Source organism: Plecotus auritus, assembly GCF_963455305.1.
Source record: "Plecotus auritus genome assembly, chromosome: 7".
NCBI classification, from domain to species: domain Eukaryota; kingdom Metazoa; phylum Chordata; class Mammalia; order Chiroptera; family Vespertilionidae; genus Plecotus; species Plecotus auritus.
Genome location: NC_137774.1, coordinates 111,850,982 through 111,869,058, shown reverse-complemented (window position 1 = coordinate 111,869,058; position 18,077 = coordinate 111,850,982). Strand labels below are relative to the sequence as shown.

The window sequence follows — 18,077 nt, the reverse complement described above, 5'->3', positions numbered from 1 at the left end:
AAATAACTTAAAAACCCAAAAATATAATCACGCTTCACATTTGGTGAAATCCCATGCTATGATCCCCATTACTTAGAGACATCCAAATTCCTTAGCATAAGACTCCAGAAACTTAACAACCTGGTCACTACCTTCCTTTACAGACCCAAATATTAACATTTCTCTGACCCACGCTGCCTGCAAGCTAATCTTACTGTAACATACACTACTTATTAAACATTCCATATATTTTCCTGATGCCTGTCTTTGTTAATGCTGTTTCTCCCAATTGCTATCACTTTTCCCCAGAAAATGTTTGCTTCACAATCATCATATCGCTATATATCATTTAAGACCCAGTTCAAATGTCACCTACTAGTTATAGAATTACCCATTCCTCCCTTACCTCTCACACAAGTAACTACTTTATGACTGGCACTTCCATAGCACTTTAGCCTAGACCAAAATCACCTCTCTTTGGCAGTATAACTCCTTTTTAATTTCTCAACACCTCTCATATGTGCCTGGCACATAGTAGGTATTCAAATGTTAACTAAATTGAATGAACATTTGAAATAGAGTTAAAATTTCTGTTAGATATGCTGGACAAAAATGAAATGGTATTAGCATCTGAATCCAAATTTAACAAAAAAATATAAAATGCTACGACTTTGCAAAGTAAAAATTTTTACATAAAGAGTGTAATTCTACTATTAAGTTAACTATGTCCATATTTGTACAAGATTAACATCAACATTAAGCACTATCTTGAAGAGAGTTTTCTCCTTTGATAATTTTACTAATTTTCCCAGAAAAGATTTTAATATATCTCCACTGGTACTTACAGCTTCCCCTGAAATCAGCTGTCATCCTAGCAAAAAGATCTTCTGCTCATGGCAATAATTAACTTTTTCCTTTGATATCTCACACTACCTGTCAGTGTTTTAAAGGGAGATAATGCCTTTTGGAAATTACTGCTTGGTTCAAAGACATATGGATTAGCCCCATCTGTAATGTATCCATGCAAAGCAAAGGGGCTTGGGGACAAAGGTTTGGGAATCTAACAGCTCTGGGTTAAAATCTTAACTTTGACATTTAGTTGTTGTTACGTAACCTCTCTAAGCTTCAATTTACTCATCTGTAAAATGGAATGAAAACAAGCTACTGCTTGTGGTAGTTGTGAGGATTAATTATTTACAATTATTTACAATTGCATAGCGCCTGGTACGTTATAAATACTCAATAAAAGGTAACTACTAGTAACTATTTTTTTAAATCAACAAATGACAGCAAGATCCAGAAATGCAGTATACAATAAAATGCAGCTCAGTATCTTTAGGTCCCCTTCTTTAAAATGCCACGGTCATGCATCACAGTTCACTGGAAACTACACTCTTTGTGCAAGAAAATACCTCATCCATTAAGAAGGTAAAGGGCACCCTGGCTGGAGTGGATCAGGTGGTTGGGCATTGTTCCATGCACCAAAAGGCTGCTGGTTCGATTCTTAGGTTATGAGCTCAATCCCTGGTAAGGGTGTGCAGGAGTCAGCTGATCAATGTTATGCTCTCCCTCTCCCTACCCTTCTCTCTAAAACTCAATAAAAAATATTTCCAAAAAACATAAGGGAAGAGGCAATGAAGGTGAATATCTACTCTGGAAGGCTTTAAAGGCTGAAGTGAAAATAGAATCCCTCACAAATGTAAATTATTTATGTCTGAGATTACAAGTAAACTTACCTCACAAGAAATGCTTGAGAAGTAAGATAGTAGTATAGTGAGAGAACTGAGGGGAGGAGAGGACCAAATCCTTTACTATATGAACTGTGAGTGGAAAAGTAAAGGAATGAAGAAACACATATAATACTGAGTTAACTACTACTATTTAGGCTTTGATATAAATGTTTACCTTACATAGCCCAGCTGATGGTAACATGACCACCAGCCTATTTATTTTGCTGTTGCAAGAGTCTCAAATCAAAGCAAGCAGCAAAAAATAATTAAACTGCAGGAAAGCTAATGGGTGAAATAAGAACATAGTAGGTGATGTTAGGCACTGACACGGCCCAATTCAAATTGGTAGACTCCAGAAAGTAAACTCTGGTAGGGAGAGGAAGAAAAGTAACCCTTATTGAAGATGTCCTATGTTTGGGACCATAAAACACATTTGGTACTTTCCCTCTTAATTTCATTTAGTCTGATCCTCACAAGAGCATGTTTGTAGTGGTATTATATCCTTTCTGCAAACAAGGAAAAGAATGTACAAAATTTAAGATAACCAAAATCAAATGAGTAAGAAACTGCAGGATCAAGGAATGAACTAAGCTCAGTTTGATTCAAACAAGGCATTTGCCTCAATTACCCCTCAGATTCTTCCAACCTGGAAGAAAGCCTGGAGCTGACTTTAGATCCTATGCCATCTGTGTAAGCCTCCAAAGGATAACAAAATAAAAAACAATGTTACAAATAATGTTACAGACAAAAGACACTAGGAGATGTCACAGAATTATAACACTAGTAAAAAAACAATTCACCAGAAGGTTGAAATAAAATAAAAGGTCACAATTAACTTTCAGGAAAATCAAATTTAATCAAGAAACATTTCCCTAAAACTTTCTAAAATCTATTCATAATACAGTACTAATTTCTCGATAATTCAGAAATCTACACTAGTTCCCAACTCAAGTCTACAAAGCAGAAAATATTTTTAAAAACAATAACAAATACCACAACACATATAATCTAGTATCAAATATGATGACTACGGGACTCAGGATAAAAGCTATTTTCATAATTCATAAAATCCTAAGGAAGTACTTTAAAACATCACATTGGATAACAATTGACAGACAATCTATCTGGCCCCATGATTTTACAACTGAATAAAAAGCTGGCCAAAGAGCTCCTCTGTTCAAAAAGTAGAGAAGCAGAACTTAAACAAAGAAAGAAGCAGAGAGAATACTAGTATACTTAATGAGGTTCCCAGATCATCGATAACTATACACATAAACTAAATATGCCTTTTAAATAATTTTGGAGTAAGTATTGCACAGGAGTGATATGAAAGCTATTGCCAGAAACAGGTAAATTATGTATATAATATACTAGACCCTCATTATAGTTGTATTCCTCACATCTACTAGTATTTCTAGATTCTCTACAAGAGTTTTATAGTGAATGCAAAATACATCCATGTATTTTGGATGGCACCCGTTTAACTCAAAAATGACTAAAACACAAACTCATTCTCTTTTGGAAAGATTTTAGATGTAAATCCTCAACTCTTTGCGTCACCATAATTCATTAGTCTTAAAATGTCAAGTCACTGTCCTCAATTTCCATGTGAACAAAAGTTTTCCCTTTGGTAAATACAGGTATCCTTCCCCTATTCTAAAGTTTATCTTACTTAAACCAGTGTCACAAATAAGGATATTTGAATATCTTGCTACTTCGTGTAAAATAGAAAGTTCATCTTTTAACATTCTAGCTGCACCTAATAATTTAAATTATTTCAATAAAAAATTTACTATTAAAACCACCTAAAAAACAAAAATTAAAAATAAACCATAATATCTGCACAAACTGTGTCAAAAGCATTGCATCTTTATAGTTATATCAAGGACACAAAAAGCTGTCACTGAAATACACAAAGGCAATGCTGCCATCTAAAGGCCAAGATATAACATGGGGGGGAAAATATTACCAATGTTTAAAAACAACCAATTGGGTATTTTAAAGTCAACGAAGCTTATATTTAAATAAAAACACTATGATATGATGCTACATAGCATAGATGCTACATAGACTGCAAAATAAATCTCTAAAACTCTTTGAGAAAATTCAATTTAATAAGAGAGTTATTAGCAAAATAATGTGGTTGATTACTATCTGCACAGATTAAATTCTGTTGGCATCCTTACACAGTATTCTCCTAAATATTTCTATTAGTTGTGAATTTAAAATATTTGTCCTATTTACAATTGTAATAATATGAACAATATTTTAAAAAATAATAATAAATAAAATAAAATATTTGTCCTATTTAACCATGTCTATATTTCCTATTTGTAATGACATATGCAATATCAATTATATATCTGCATATATAAATATTATTTGCCTTTAATCAGACCACTATTATTTCTACTTACCCAGTTTTAAATATTCATTGTTAAATGACTAATAACACTTATCAGAGTTAAACAACGCAACTACTTAAAATTGTAATTTTGCAAATAATTCAAATATTTCTCTATTTCATAAATTCTCAAAACACAAAGCAAGGTTCCTATGGGAAGTTAGTTATCAATAATGCAACTATCCAATATAAGAGTTCAAATTATTCTAAATTTTTCTTTCTATAAATCTTAAATTGGAAAAAAAAACTTTATTAAACTGAGCTTTAATATCTGGTGAAATTACTTCACACTTCCAATAAAATCAAATATTAATTAAATAACCCTATATACAAAACTGATTCCCTTGGCATTTAAATATATAACAACTTTTTAATGGCAAACAATACTAGGAAAAATCTAAATTGAATATAACTAGAACCTTCAAAATATATACAGTTATAAAAAACACTAGAGGCCCGAATTCATGCACCAGTGGGGTCCCTCAGCCTGGCCTGCGGGATCAGGCCGAAACTGGCTTTCCAACATCCCCCAAGGGGTCCCAGATTGCGAGAGGGCACAGGCCAGGCCAAGAGGCCCCACTGGCACACGATCGGGGCCAGGGAGGGACGCAGAAGGTTGCCCAGCCAGGGAGGGGCCACGGGAGGGCTCCAGGGCATGTCTGGCCTGTCTCACTCAGTCCCAATCAGCAGGACCCCAGCAGCAAGCTAACCTACTAGTCGGAGCGTCTGCCCCCTGATGGTCAGCGCACATCATAGCGACTGGTTGACAGGTCGACTGTCTGGCCCCAGGTGGTCAGTGCACATCATAGCGAGCAGTTGAGCGGCCTTAGCATATCATTAGCATATTACACTTTGATTAGTTGAATGGCCAACCCGTCAACAGAACACTTGGCGTATTAGGCTTTTATCATATAGGATATACAGTTAATTCTTTTGGGAAACCACTGACTAAAATTTTAATGTGACAAAAAAAAATGTTTCTCTGTGTTTAATCAACAAGAAAACAAATATTATGCACTCAACAAATTATTCCCATTATGTGATAAATACAAAAATTTTAAGTTGAGATTACCATCCTTTCATTTATCTTCAGTGTAAAGTGGAAACCAACAGACAACAAATATAGTCATAACCTTATAAAACTACTAGTTTTTCAGGTGTCAGCATTTGTACTAGACAATTTTAGGACATTATGTCATTTAATCTGCAAAGCCACAATGAGCAAAAAGACAAGTATTAACCTCATTTGCAAATGAGGCTCAGAGAACTTAAGTAATTTTCCCAGAGTCACAAAGCAAGTAAGTGAATACCAGGATTCAAAACTTCATTTTCTCTAACCCAGAAGACCTATTCTCTCTACAAGATCATACTGCCTCAATAGTAATTATTATTAAGTTTAAACTAAATGTAATAAAGAGTGAAATATTTTTACCATATAATTTCAGAGATAAATATAATTGTATGTAGTAATAAAAGCATTTACTTTTAATTCACAGTGTTTCAATATTTCTAACTAGAATCTTTTAAAATAGCACTGTCTTATTTGAATTGATGATGTTTCTAGAAACCTTTCAAAACTTACATTAATATATAAGATGCATTTATCAAATTTTATAAACTAACTCAATGGGGGAACAAAAAGATCTCTTTATTTTGGGGAGACAAAAAGCAAATCATCTTTGAAAATATTATATATATTCAAGGCCATCTTGCCTATTTTAAAGTGCACCTTTTCTCAGCATTGAAAATTCTACTAGTACCTCCCTAGGGACAACTTTTTCTGTTAACTTGTACTATGTATCTATTAAATCAAAATTAAATGGATTTGAAATATTATTCAGTCCTAAAAAAGAAATGAAGCTCTGTCACATGCTACAGGGATGAACCATGAAATCATTATGCTAAGTGAAAGAAGTCACACACAAAAAAACACTTGTGATTCTATTTACATGAGATGTCTAGAACAGGCAAATCCACAGAGAATAGAAAGTAGACTGCCAGTTGCCAGAGGCTGAAGGAAGCGGGGAGTAGGTAACGATGGCTAATGAGCATATGGTTTCTTTTTGGGATGATGAAAATATTCTAGGACTGGTGAAGATGATTGCACAACTTTGTGAATACACTAAAATCACTGACTTAATACACTTTAAAAAGGTGAATTTTATGATATGTGAACTATATCTCAATAAAAGAAAACTAAATGGCTTTAAATATATTACATACAATACATTAAGGGTGAATAAGTTATACATGTATGTGCTTAAAATATAAAATTTATGTAATTGCCAAGATTATTTACTGAATCCCATTTTCATCATATTTAGTGAAAGACTCTACTTTGTAAGTGCACATCTTCCTGATTATTAAAAAATCCCAAATATCCTGAATTATTACAATCTCTAGGAAAATCAGAAGAAACTATAACCACATACTTATGTTTGACGACTAAACTTTAATTTTTCCAATATACCTGAGTGGTTGACTGTCATGCAACTGCCAAATACAAGCACCTATACAGTTAGAGGATCAATCTGTAAAATCATTGTTTTGAGACAATTCTTGCTCTTAGGTAATATTTGCCTCTAAATGACCAAAAATATTAAGTAGAAGAAAATGTATAAGCTAAGTTCTAAGGAATTCAAAGGTAAGAGACAAAATTAAAAATACAAAAATGATATAAGTACTTACTAATTTGTTTTCCTGCATGTATATTCTTTGCAATTTCAGACAGCCCTTAGCTATGACGATCATGCCTTCATCTGAGATCTTGTAACACTGGCCGAAATGAATATCTTTGAGTTCTCTGCATTTTGAGCCCAGCTGTAAACAAAAAGAGTTGGCCAAATGCTTAGAAAATAACAAAGGTAACATATTTCTAGCAATACCAAAGTTAAATAATTGTTTACAAACTACTTTTAAAATAAAATACAAGTAGTCTATAATTTAGAACAGGATCGTGTAAGCCTTTCCACCTTCTAATCTACTTCCTTGCTTCAACTCCTATATGCCCTCCTAAGTGCCTAGATTGCGTAACACTTCAAATTCATATCTTTATTTCTCTTGAGTCTTCTGTCAGTTATAGTGTTACACTGAGTGGGACATCAGATAAAGGAATAAAACAAAGGTCCAGTGAACAGACACTAGAAGGATGAGGGCATGTGCTGGGGGGTGGGGGTGGCCGGGGAGTGGTCAATGGGGGGGGAGGGGGAGAGAAAGGAGACATATATGTAATACTATATGTAATACTTTAAAGAATAAAGAATTAAAAAAAGAAACAAAACAAAGTTCCAGTAAGTGAAGCAAAGTACCAGTGAGTCAAAGAATGTAATTCATAAGATTCTAGTTCTACTTCTGATTACCCCGATCAATTATTTCTCTCCTTCAGCTCAATTACTCTGTGAAAAAGAAAAAAGGCTGAATGTGCTAAAGCTAATACTCTAGTTAGGACTAGTGATTTCCTGATTGAAATCCCAACTGTACCTTAAATAATTAATGAATAAGCACAATGCTCCCATTTAAAAACATTAAGTATCACCAAAGAACAAATTACATGTATTTATTTTCAAAATCTACAGTGGAGATTAGATCATCAAAACAATCAGAAACTTACTTTAATAACCTATATATCATAAATTAACAAAAAGCTACATAAAAACAATAAAACCCAGTGTTGGCAAGGATTCAAAGTATGCTAATAACCACTGGTAAGAGTGTAAATTAGTAATAAAAATTTTCCTAGAGGACTACTTACCATAAATTTTAAAAATACTAAAATGGGCCTGAAAAACACATGACTCTAAATATACTAGAGGCCCAGTGCACAAAATTCGTGCACGGGGGGGGGGGGTGGGATGTGTTCCTCAGCCCAACCTGCACCCTCTCCAATCTGGCACCCCTCAAGGGATGTCCAACTGCCCACAACAGCCCTCCCTTGCAGGCCTGGTCCCTCCCAAATGCCCTCCCCTGCTGGCCATCTTGTAGCGGCCATCTTGTGTCCACATGGAGGCAGCCATCTTGTGTGTTGGAGTGTTGGTCAATTTGCATATTACTCTTTTATTAGATAGGATAGAGGCCTGGTGCATGGGTGGGGGCCAGCTGGTTTGCCCTGAAGGGTGTCCTAGATCAGGGTGGGGATTCCCTTGGGGCATGGGGCGGCCTGGGCGAGGGGACTGTGCTGGTTTGCCAGCCGGCCATGCCCCCCGGTGACCCAAGTTGAGGCCCTGGTATCTGGGATTTATTTATCTTCTATAATTGAAACTTTGTAGCCTTGAGCAGAGGCAAGGGCAGGCAGGGCGGGCAGAAAGCTTGGTTTCCTCCATCGCCAGGGAAACCCAAGCCTCCTGCTCTCTCCAGCTCCGTGGCTGCTGCCATTTATGTTGGGATTTATTTATCTTCTATAATTGAAACTTTGTAGGCTTGAGCAGAGGCCAGGGCAGGCCAGGGCGGGCAGAAAGCTTGGCTTCTTCCATCGCCAGGGAAACCCCAGCCTCCTGCTCTCTCCAGCTCCGTGGCTGCTGCCATTTTTGTTGGGATTTATTTGTCTTCTATAATTGAAACTTTGTAGCCTTGAGCAGAGGCCAAGGCAGGCCAGGAAGCTTGGCTTCCTCCATCGCCGGGGGAAACCCAAGCCTCCTGCTTTCTCCAGCTCCATGGCTGCCGCCATTTTTGTTGGGATTTATTTATCTTCTATAATTGAAACTTTGTAGCCTTCAGTGGAGTCCAGGGCCAGCCAGTGTGCGGGAAGCTTGGCATCCTCCATTGGCGGGGAAACCCAAGCCTCCTACTCACTCCATGGCCACAGCCATCTTGGTTGGGTTAATTTGCATACTCGCTCCGGATTGGCTGGTATCTGGGATTTATTTATCTTCTATAATTGAAACTTTGTAGCCTTGAGCAGAGGCAAGGGCAGGCAGGGCAGGCAGAAAGCTTGGTTTCCTCCATCGCCAGGGAAACCCAAGCCTCCTGCTCTCTCCAGCTCCGTGGCTGCTGCCATTTATGTTGGGATTTATTTATCTTCTATAATTGAAACTTTGTAGGCTTGAGCAGAGGCCAGGGCAGGCCAGGGCGGGCAGAAAGCTTGGCTTCTTCCATCGCCAGGGAAACCCCAGCCTCCTGCTCTCTCCAGCTCCGTGGCTGCTGCCATTTTTGTTGGGATTTATTTGTCTTCTATAATTGAAACTTTGTAGCCTTGAGCAGAGGCCAAGGCAGGCCAGGAAGCTTGGCTTCCTCCATCGCCGGGGGAAACCCAAGCCTCCTGCTTTCTCCAGCTCCATGGCTGCCGCCATTTTTGTTGGGATTTATTTATCTTCTATAATTGAAACTTTGTAGCCTTCAGTGGAGTCCAGGGCCAGCCAGTGTGCGGGAAGCTTGGCGTCCTCCATTGGCGGGGAAACCCAAGCCTCCTACTCACTCCATGGCCACAGCCATCTTGGTTGGGTTAATTTGCATACTCGCTCCGGATTGGCTTGTGGGCTTGGTGGAGGTACAATTTGCATATTACTCTTTTATTAGATAGGATACTAAAAAATTAACTAAAAAGGAATGATAATTGTATAGATATATAGTAAAGTAAGCATATCAAAATGTTAATTATATAATCTAAGTAGTGGATATGTGTTTATTGTAAAATTCAAATTTTCCATATACTTAAATTTTTTCATAATAAACTCTTGGAATAATCAATTAAAGGTGTGTCTACAAGATTTAACTATAAGAAATTAGCAGAAGAAAAAAAATTTAAGTAGTAAAAAATAGAAATAACCTAAAGGTATGAATAAGGGTGCTTCCATAAAATCATTATATAGCCAATACAATTGAAATAAACACAACAAACAAAAATAAAAAATTTTACACAAGTTTTTATAGTATAATCCAATTTTATCTGAGGAATAGGACATCTAATATGTTGTGAGATGAGGAATACCTTAAGGATAATGGTGAAGGTTAGCTACTAATGCAAGAGCGTTTATATATAAGAGTATACCCTAAAGCCCAGGAAAATCTGCTTTAAGAATATAAATTTTCACCCTCGCTGGTTTGACTCATTGGACAGAGCATTGGCCTGTGGACTGAAGGGTCCCAGGTTTGATTCCAGACAAGGGCACCTACTTGGGCTACAGGCTCAATCGCCAGCCTTGGTCAGGGCACTTGAGCGAGGCAACCAATCAATGTGTCTCTCTCACACTGATGTTTCTTACTCTCTCTCTCTCTCTCTCTCTCTCCCCCTCTCTCTCTAAAAATCAATGGAAAAATATCCTTGGGTAAGGATTAACAAAAAATAAATACATCAGTGAAGATAAATGTTAAGTAATTATCTTTATATAGATATGCTAATGCAACTGGGAAAAAGCTTTGGGCTCCATCAGTATCTATATAATAAAAGCCCCAAGAGAGAAACCAAGATGGTGGCATAGTAAACATATGAATTTGCTGCCTCACACAACCACTTCAAAACTACAACTAAAACACGAAACGGGTATCATCCAGAACCCCGGAAAGGCTGGCTGAGTGGAAATTATACAACTAGAAGGAAAGAGAAAAGCACACTGAGACTTGGCGGAGGTGCAGAGGTACAGAAGTGAAGTGCAGAGGTACAGAGGCGTACGTGCATGCGTGGAAAGGGCTGGCAACTGAGTACGCTGTTGTCTTTTTCAATCAGGAGAAAGATACATGGTCCCGACTGCTGTGAACTCCAGTTCCGGGTGAGACTCTGGAGACCCAGACTCATACGGAGAGAAACTGGACTGTCTGGCATCGGGCGGAACTCGAGGGCAGCTTGCTCTCAGAGGTGCTTGCAGCGATCATTGTTCCTGCATGGTGCCGCGGGACACAGACATGGGACCTCTTCCAGGCAGGGCTGACGGTCAGCCATTGCTGTTTGCTCCACCCTGGTGATTCCCTGAGACCCCGCCCCACCCAATTTACAAGCCCACCCAAGCTGTGCACAGAGGCTTTTGCATATGAATGGCCTGGCCCTTGCAATCTGAAACCTAACATACTGCAGCTGGGTCAAAGAGCCCCAGAGCCTCCAAAAGAAGACCCAAGGCTCAAAAGCAACTTGCATTGCTTCACAGCTGGGCCTCATGTGGCCAACTCCAAACCCCAAAGTGAAGGAATCTGCAGATCTCTCTGTAGCTCCTGCTGGGTGGCCTCTATCCTTGGAGATCCAAGAGCCAATGTACCCAGTGGTCAGAAAGAGACCATCCAGACTACAACTCTTCAGATCCATAAGAGACACACTCAGGGGACAGACTCAGTGAGCACCAAAGCCCCACTGAAGCAAGGCTTGCCCCATAAGGGTGTCTCCAGCACAGAAGTTCTCCCATCATAGACACAACTGATCCTCACAGACAATTGGCCTGGAGGTCAATTCCTCCCAGTGATACCAACAACAATAAAGGCTTAACTACAACAAGACTGTGCACACAGCCCACAAAGGGGTGCACCAAGAGTGTCTACCTAAGGTAATTAGAGAGGCTGAGCCACTGGGCCCTCTAGGACACCTACCACACAAAGCCACTCTATCAACACAGAAAAGCAGCCAAAATGCAAAGACAAAGGAACAGGTCACAAATGACAGAAATGGAGGAAAGCAAACTACTGGATATAGAGTTTAAAACCATGGTTATAGGTTACTCAAGAATCTTCTAGAAACCGCCGATAAATTTAGTGAGACCCTCGAGGATATGAAAAAAAACAAACAAAAAAAAAAAAAACTAGAAATTAAGCATACACTGACTGAAATAAAGAATAATATACAGAGATCCAAAAGTAGACTAGAGGATCCCAAGAATCAAGTCAAAGATTTGAAATACAAAGAAGCAAAAAACACTCAACCGGAAAAGCAAAAAGAAAAAAGAATCCAAAAATATGAAGATAGTGTAAGGAGCCTCTGGGACAACTTCAAGCATACCAACAACCGAATTATGGAGGTGCCAGAAGAAGAGAGAGAGCAAGATACTGAAAACCTATTTGAAGAAATAATGACGGAAAACTTCCCCCACCTGGTGAAACAAATAGACTTACAAGTCCAGGAAGCACACAGAACCCCAAACAAAAGGAATCCAAAGAGGACCACACCAAGACACATCATAATTAAAATGCCAGGGCAAAAGACAAAGAGAGACTCTTAAAAGCAGCAAGAGAAAAACAGTTAGTTACCTACAAGGGAGCACCCATGCGATTGTCAGCTGATTTCTCAACAGAAACTATGCAAGCCAGAAGGGAGTGGCAAAAATATTCAAAGTGATGAATAGCAAGAACCTACAACCAATATTACTCTACCCAGCAAAGCTATCATTTAGAATTGAAGGTCAGATAAAGAGCTTCACAGATAAGAAAAAGCTAAAGGAGTTCATCACCACCAAACCAGTATTATATGAAATGCTGAAGGGTATTCTTTAAGAAGAGGAAGAAGAAGAAAAAGGTAAAGATAAAAATTATGAACAACAAAGTGACAACAAATACATATCTATCAACAAGTGAATCTAAAAATCAAGTGAATAAAAAAATCTGAAGAACAGAATGGACTGGTGAATATAATAGAATCAGGGACATAGAAAGGGAGTGGACTGACAATTCTCGGGGGAAAGGGGTGTGGGGGGTGCAGGAAGAGACTGGACAAAAATCTTACACCTATGGATAAGGACAGTGGGGGTGGGTAAGGGCCGAGGGTGGGATGGGAACCGGGTGGAGGGGAGCTAGGGGGATAAAAAAGAGGAACAACTGTAATAATCTGAACAATAAAGATTTATTAGAAAAATAAAATTACATGGAAAATAAAAAATAAATCTACACTAATAAAAGAGAAACATGCAAATTAACCATCACTCTGCTATGCCCACCAGCCAATCAGGAGGGAATATGCAAATTAGGAGGAGAAAAATGGCGGCCACCCAGCTGTTCCAGGCACGGGGTGGCTGGGCGGGACAGGACACCTGCTATGAGAGGGAGGGCAGGGGTCGAAGGGATCTATCTACAGGATCCCTTTGTCTGGCCACAGCGAAGACAAAGACTGCAGACTCCAGAGTCTGCAGTGAAGACGAAGAAGGCAGACTCTGGCCAGATTTTGCAGCAAAGGCGGCAGACTCCAGCCGGAGCAAAGGCCTGGGTCCCAGGTGCCAGAGGAAAACCGGTGCTGGAAGCCAAGGGAAGGAAGGCCTATTGCATGAATCTCGTCGTGCAATGGGCCTCTAGTAAATAAATAAAAGCCCAGCAACCATTACAGCAGAATGACCGGTTGTTATGATGCCCGGGCCACCAGTGCAGCTGCCAAGCCCAAGAGGTCTGGGGCCAGTTGAGCGGCCACCGCTAAGGCACTGGTAAAGAAGAACGTGAAGGTGGCCAGCATGAGCATGCAGCTTGAGATGAAGGCTCTGTGGGACAAATTCAATCAACTGGGAACCAAGATGATCGTTAGCAAGGCTGGCAGGTCATGGGGCCCCTCTCCCTGCTGTGACCCTCCTCACATGCCACATGGCATCAGTATCGGGCAGTGGGCTTTAACCCGATCCATATGAGACTGAGAAATGGGTGGGAGGCACGGCCTGGCCACCTGCGGGTCCCTTGCGTCGTGGGCCAGCTCCTTCACTCTCCGAGTCCCGCCTCTAGCAACAGCCACCTGGCACGCCGGGACAGAGGGTACTGCTTGGGAGGCCAGGAAGGCAGTGGAGAGAAATCCTGTGGACCTCCGCCCGATCAGCAGGCTAGGACCCATCACCGCCACAAATGGACCAGCTCAGAGCACACTGAGCTTGGGGGAAAGGCAGCTGCCTGTGAGGAGCCTTGCCACCAGCCAGATCCCAGTGGATCCCATCTCAAAGGAAAATCGGTCTTTAGTTCCTTAGTTCAGTCTATCCCGGCTAAAGAGGAGCAGCTGGACACATTTTAGGGGAGAATTAAGACTCTAAAACAGTGTTCTGTTCCATGGAGATTGCTACCCAGTTGTCTTAGGCCTAAAGTCCAGGTGATTGTGGGGCCTGGCTCTGCCACTGGGGCCCGTGTCTTCCAATTGGCCTGTATTTGTTGTAAGGGCCCAAAGAGAAGAAAGGGAACACGTTTTTCGATGCAATGGATTTGACCAACAGACAAAGGCGAGTGCCAGGCTGTGTCTAATGTACACACAGAGACACCAGCTCTGAGTCCGCCTGGCCAGAGGGAGCTCAGGGCCTGTGTGAAGAGCCTTCTGGAGTTTCTGTTTCCTTGCTGAGGCCATCCTCCCTGGGAAGCCTGGGGCCCATGCTCAGCTCCAGCTCAGTGGGTCTTCTCCAGGCCCCTCCCCCCATGGGGATGGGGATGGCCAACTGCCCGTGGTTCCTCCCCCCAGCCAGGCCCACCCCCGATTGGCCCTCCCACCCCGATCAGGGGCGGGGCCAGCTGGCCAACCTCCCGCAGCCCCTTTCCCTGGCTGGCCCAACCCAATCATCCATGATGGGGGTGAGCCGGCCGGACCCCACCTGTGCACCAGTTCATGCACCAGACCTCTAGTTAAGACTATAAAAAACTAAAGTGAAGGGAACATTCGTTAATTTCAATAAAAACAAAATTCTAGAGAGAAAAAGGTCGGTTACATAATTATAAAATGTACACACTGAATACTTATTTAACCAAAACTATAACAGAATGATGTTGGGAAGATGAGAAGGAAGGATCAGTGAGCTAAACCCTCCACTTCCATAGCAAGGCATCAGTACAGATGTTCTAAAAGGAACAAAGCAGCCGAAACCGGTTTGGCTCAGTGGATAGAGCGTCGGCCTGCGGACTGAAAGGTCCCGGGTTCGATTCCGGTCAAGGGCATGTACCTTGGTTGCGGGCACATCCTCAGTGGGAAGTGTGCAGGAGGCAGCTGATCGATGTTACTCTCCCATCGATGTTTCTAGCTCTCTATCCCTCTCCCTTCCTCTCTCTGTAAAATATCAATAAAATATATTTAAAAAAATAAAAAATAAAAAATAAAAGGAACAAAGCAAGAAATGCCCACAGGAAGCAAGCAACCTCCACTTCTACAGAGGCAGGCTCTGCTGGTCTGGCCCACCTGATCAGTAACATGGATGTCTAGACCCAGCCTTTAGTCTCACTGCAGAAACTGGTGTTCTCTTTTAGACATAACAGGAAAGACTGAATCAGTGCTACCTGCACTAATCACCATTACTCTAATACAAGTGTGCTAATGTTCCAGACCAGTGGTCGGCAAACTCATTAGTCAACAGAGCCAAATATCAACAGTACAACGATAGAAATTTCTTTTGAGAGCCAAATTTTTTAAACTTAAACTTCTTCTAACGCCACTTCCTCAAAATAGACTCACTCAGGCCGTGGTATTTTGTGGAAGAGCCACACTCAAGGGCCAAAGAGCCGCATGTGGCTCACGAGTCGCAGTTTGCCGACCACGGTTCCAGACCATCCAGCATTGAGTTAACAATCACATTTAACTCTATCACCAAACAACATTTTCCAATCTATCTTTTCTGAGTAATAAAGTTGATACTTTTCCTCTGTCACTATTCTTTTATCTTATTTGTCAATTTGTTCAGATCCTAGGTAATAAAGAGACCTCAATACTTAGTGCACCCACCAAGACTGTTGAGAAATAGAACAGAATCTACATAAAAGGAGTGATGAAGGTATTCTTGTAGGGTCTTAGACGTCAGTGTATGTAGAAAGTATGGCAGAGTCTCATGTTAAGACAGGTAAAGTCATACTACTGCAGCCTGAGTGAGCGATTTAAGCTGATTACCCTCATGTTTTGGTCTAGCTGTCCTCAAAGGACATTAGCAGCATGGAAGCCCAAGCCACTTGTTAGAGGAAAATGCCCCATTTATAATTATAACTACTGTCATTTAGTCTCCCTGCAGAAACTGATTCTGTTTTAGACCTAATAGGCAAGACTGCATCTGCAATCAGTGCCTTCTGCACTAATCACCATTACCCCAACCACAAATGTCCTAATGTTCCAGACTATCCAGGCACTAGAGGCGATCATTATACCCAGGTATTTCCCAGTTTGCTGATGTGTTCAAATGTCTCAATGCTACAACCATCTGTCTATAATCCACAGAGAAAACATTCAGAGGGCATCAACCAAACCCTGTAAGAATATCCCTGTTAACATGCCCTGAATTTAACACAATTAGTCCTCTACCTAATAGTAGTATAACTCTTCTAAATACATCATTCTCTCTCCAAGAAGATAGTGCTAAAGACATTGTAGCTCTGTCCCTGCCAAAATGATGAGATGTTAAGAGCCCTGGCCTCCAACTGAGGCACCAAACAGGTACCTCAGAGCCAGGCCCTGGAGTAAGGCCTTGTCTAGACCATCCAAGTTAGAGAGGTTTGGGAGAGACCTTGGGCTTTTCACAGATCAACCATATGAAGCATAAAACTGAGTGTAAACAAAATCAAGGTGGTCATCCAGTAATTGCAATGCCTTTTTAAAAATAAAATCAATGTCTGATTTCCAGAGCAGCACGTAAAGAACTTAGAAGCTGCCACACCATCCTAACAACAAATAAAAAGCTGCACTGAAAAATCAACAACTCTCCTTATATCCATCAGAAAATGTTACAGGGAACCCCAGTTCCCCACCATTGGAGAGAGAACAAAAAGTGGATGCACAGAATCACAACTTGCAGGGCAGACACCAGCTATAGAACAAACCTCCCTCTGCAGGAGCCAGTGCCACGGAAGGAAACCCTCAGCTATAAGTGCTTTCCTCCTGTGTCAAATAAATAATTTTATTTATTTCATCCTAGCAAGAAGTCAGTACCTAAAGAATCTACAAGCACCTCAGAAATTACATCCATAATACTTTCTATCCTACTAAGGAACACTCTGAAATGCTAAGTAATCATCGAATAAGAACACCTTTCTGGTTGATGTTGACTGGATGTATAGCATCACTCACCTTGGTTGGATACTGGAAAACTGCTGTCCAAGGGCCCTTCCAGGTAAAGGAGGTTATTAACTTTGTGGAATTTGACTCCCACAACAGCTCTCCATTCACACTCAGCCTGTACTTCATTGCTACTTGTATCTGGCACTCTACAATCCTAACTCTCATTGTTCACCCCAGAAAATAGGGGACCTAAAACATAGAACCCCAGTATGTCACTTTAAGACGGTCTAAATTTTTATCAATACCATTCTAGTATCTGGTTCCCTAGGAAAAGTACAAATCAGAGGCCTACGAATAGAAACTCTCCTCTAACTCAAGAACGTGTCAAGGGCACCCACCAGTCAACCCAGAAGGAAAGTATTTAATGAAGTGGGTGTTGGTAGCCACTTTACTTAAAAGAAGCCAGCCCAGCCCGGCCAATGTGGCTCAGCGGTTGAGCAACAACCCACGCATTGAGAAGTCACCAGTTCAATTACTGGTCAGAGCACATGCCTAGGTTTCTGGCTCTATCCCCATCAGGGGGTGTGCAGGAGGCAGCCAATCAATGTTGAAGTTTCTCTCTCATCAATGTTTCTGTCTCTCTCTCAAATCAATAAAAACATATTTTTTAAAAAGAAGCCAGCCCAGCCCTTGTCAAGTAGCCCACTTGGTTAGAGTGTCATCCAAATATGCCAAGGTTGTGGGTTCAATTTACACTGAGGACACATGCAAGAAATAACAAATGAATGTATAAACAAGTGGAATAAATCAATGTTTCTCCCTCTCCCTCTCTCTCTCTTTCCCTCTCTCTCTCTTTCTCTATCAAATCAAATAAATAATTTTTAAAAATCAAAACACTGCCCTGGCTGAAAGGCTCAATTGGTTAAGCATCATTCCATACACCAAAAGGTTGTGGGTTTGATTCCTGGTCAGGACACATACCTAAATTACAGGTTCAATCCCTTGTACATGCCCTTGACTGGGAATCGAAACTGCAACCATTCAATGCTCAGGCCAATGCTCTAACCACTGAGAAACACCAACCAGGGCTCCACCAATGTTCTAACAAATATTTTCTTGAATGCCAAGAGCT

At 40.5% G+C, this 18,077-nt stretch overlaps 1 protein-coding gene across 1 annotated transcript in view; it reads right to left on the bottom strand.

The window, feature by feature from the left end:
* FBXL17 (F-box and leucine rich repeat protein 17) overlaps positions 1 to 18,077 on the bottom strand; it is a 491,914-nt gene that overhangs the window by 439,936 nt on the left and 33,901 nt on the right. Inside the window, exon 4 of the mRNA XM_080679035.1 lies at positions 6,802 to 6,933. Coding sequence (XP_080535161.1) covers positions 6,802 to 6,933 — 132 coding nt within the window. The remainder of the gene's footprint in view (positions 1 to 6,801; positions 6,934 to 18,077) is intronic.